Consider the following 3254-nt stretch of genomic DNA (forward strand, 5'->3'; position numbering starts at 1 on the left):
TTATCATTTACGTTAAAACCAGGTATGGATCGGCGTCGATATAATGTTCAAAGAACTAATGAAGTTGCTGTTGTTTTTCGTACAACTTCTGATGGAGAAATTCCAGAATCATATGTAACAATACGTAATAGAAATACGAAAACTTTGCAAAATGTTAGCACTATGGATTCAAATGTTGAACCATGGATATATCCTCTGTTTTATCCATATGGTACTCGAGGATGGCATCGTCATTTAACAAAATTAAATAGCGATAAACGAATAACTCGGGGACAGTACATTAAATATCGCATGGCTATTCGTGACGAATTTAATGTCTTTTTATTAGGACGTCGTCTATTTCAACAGTGGCTTGTAGATAATTACGTAAAAATTGAAAAGGACAGAACAGATTACTGTAAAACTCATCAAAAAGAATTACGCACTGAAACATATCAAGGATTAAAAGATTATATACAAAGTATGGCAAATAATTTAAATGGACATATTGGAAAGATGGTTGTACTTCCTTCCACGTTTATTGGATCACCACGAAATATGTTACAAAATTATCAAGATGCAATGGCAATTGTTAGTAAATTTGGTAAACCAGATCTTTTTATTACAATGACTTGTAATCCAAAATGGCGTGAAATCGAAGAAAATCTTTTGCATGGTCAACAAGCTTCTGATAGACCTGACATTTGTGCACGTGTATTCAATATTAAAAAAGATTATTTAATTGATTTGATTGTAAAGCAAAAATTTTTTGGTGAGGTAGCAGCCTTTGTGTATGTCATTGAATTTCAAAAACGTGGTTTGCCACATGTCCACATGTTAATTACTTTAAAACATAATTTTAAAATAACAACTCCACAGATCGTTGACAAATATATTTGTGCTGAAATTCCTGATCCTTGTGAAAATTATATTTTACATAACATAGTTATGAAACATATGATTCATGGTCCTTGTGGCGATTGGTGCTTGGTAGATACAAAATGTTCGAAACATTATCCAAAACCATATTTTGAAGAAACGAAAATGGATGAAGATGCTTATCCTTATTATCGTCGACGAAATAATGGTAAAAGTTTTGAACGTCCTGGTGGATATATAGTTGATAATCGTTATGTAGTTCCGTATTGTCCTACTTTATCGGTTATATTTAATTGTCATATTAATGTTGAAGTTGTTTCAAGTATCAAATCGGTTAAATATTTGTATAAATATATTTATAAGGGACATGATGCTGCTACTATTACAATTGAACCAATAACAGAAAATGTAATTATAGATCATGATGAAATACGCGATTTTATAGAAGCTCGTTATGTTGGGCCTGTAGAAGCAAGTTGGCGTATTCTTGAGAAAAAATTACAAGATAAAAGCCATAGTATAGTACGATTACCTGTTCATCTTCCTAATGAACAAAATATTATAATTGAAAATGGATCTGACGAAGATACAATAACTTCTGCTTTAAATCAAGTTACTATGCTAATGGATTATTTTGCATTGAATTCTCGTGATGAAGAAGCAAAACAATATTTGTATATAGAAATTCCACGCTATTATACATTTAAAAAAGATAAAATTAATGGCAGAAATGTATCGTATTGGAGTAAACGTAAAAATAATTATAATTGTATAGGACGAATGTATTCCGTTAGTCCAACACAAATAGAATTATTTCATTTACGGTTATTATTACTCACTGTAAAGGGAGCTAAGAGTTTTAATGATCTAAAAACTGTAAATGGAGAAGTTTATCCAACATTTTCAGCGGCATGTTTAGCTTTAGGTTTGATTGAAGATGATGATGAATGGAAACGAGCTATGAACGAAGCTGTTGGCTGGATGATGCCAAGACAACTTCGTAGATTATTTGTACGTATATTGTTACATTGTCAACCGTTGCATCCTGAAGAACTTTGGGAATATTTTAAAGTAGCAATGTCGGAAGATTACGTTAGACACTTTGGAATATTACAAGGACAAAAGAAAGCATATGTACAAATTAATGTTATGCTTTGTGCTGAAGGTAAGAGTCTTGCTGATTTTCCACAAATGGAGCAATTGACAGAAAATTATGAAGAGGATGATAATTACATACCACTTGAAGAAGTTATGGAAGTTGGTAGTAGACAATATGAACAATTAAATGACAAGCAGAAAGAAATAGTAGATCTTATACTAAACAGAATAGATGATGATAATAATCATAATAGTAATTGTTTTTATATCGATGGTCCAGGTGGCTCAGGCAAAACGTTTATTTATACAACTATTTATCACTTAGCCAAAATTCGTAATAAACATGTATGTACTATGGCTTTTACGGGCATTGCAGCGACATTATTACCAGCAGGAAAAACGGTTCATAAGACATTTGGGTTGCCGGTTCCATTATTTGCTGATTCATCATCTAGCATTAAAGTGCAATCAAAGGAAGCTCAATATTTGAAAAAAATAGATATTTTTATTTGGGATGAAGCGCCAATGGCACCACGATATGCTCTAGAGATTATGGATCGAACATTGCGTGACATTATGAATAATGACTTACCTTTTGGTGGAAAAATTATCGTACTAGGTGGTGATTTCAGACAACTTCTTCCTATTAAGATTCATGGTACGCGATGTGAAATCGTGAATCTTTCTATCAAATTTAGTCCTAATTGGAGACACTTTATAAATTTCTCATTAACTGAAAACATGCGAGTTTTTCGAGAGGAAACTGAATTTGCAAAATTTCTATTAGATATGGGAAATGGCATGTTAAATGATTCTAATGACAATATAGAACTTCCAGATTGTTGTATTGCACCCATTAATGCTGATATTGTAGAAGATATATACGGTGATTTAATGCGAAATAAAGAATTTAATAAAATAGCGAAGTGTGTGATACTTTCTGCAAGAAATGCTGATGTGAATGAAATTAATAAACGAGTTGTTGAATTATTAGATATATCTGAGGAACGAATTTATACAAGTATAGACTGTACAGTAAATGATGACAATGGTAATATTGGTGAAGCTCTGTTACCGGAATATTTAAATAGTTTATCTCCACCATCTCTTCCTCCTCATGAATTGCGTTTAAGGCCAAATTGCATTATCATGTTAATTAGAAATCTTAGTATCAATGAAGGTCTTTGTAATGGTACTAGATTAATGATTATAGAACTTGCAGATCATTTACTAAAATGCAAAATTTTAACAGGCGATAAAGTAGGAGATATTGTTTTCTTGAATCGTATAACATTATA

The 3254-nt window shown here is 31.7% G+C and overlaps 1 protein-coding gene across 1 annotated transcript; it reads left to right on the forward strand.

Moving 5' to 3' along the window:
• Positions 1-24: 24 nt before the first annotated feature.
• LOC105556668 lies at positions 25-3215 on the forward strand. Its single transcript, XM_012003762.1, has 2 exons — positions 25-3107; positions 3209-3215. Exons 1-2 carry the CDS (start codon positions 25-27, stop codon positions 3213-3215), a joined length of 3090 nt encoding a protein of 1029 aa, XP_011859152.1.
• The last annotated feature ends 39 nt before the right edge of the window (positions 3216-3254 follow it).

This window comes from Vollenhovia emeryi, unplaced genomic scaffold (genome assembly GCF_000949405.1).
Source record: "Vollenhovia emeryi isolate VEMERY1.0 unplaced genomic scaffold, V.emery_V1.0 DF939855.1, whole genome shotgun sequence".
Taxonomy (NCBI): Eukaryota; Metazoa; Arthropoda; class Insecta; order Hymenoptera; family Formicidae; genus Vollenhovia; species Vollenhovia emeryi.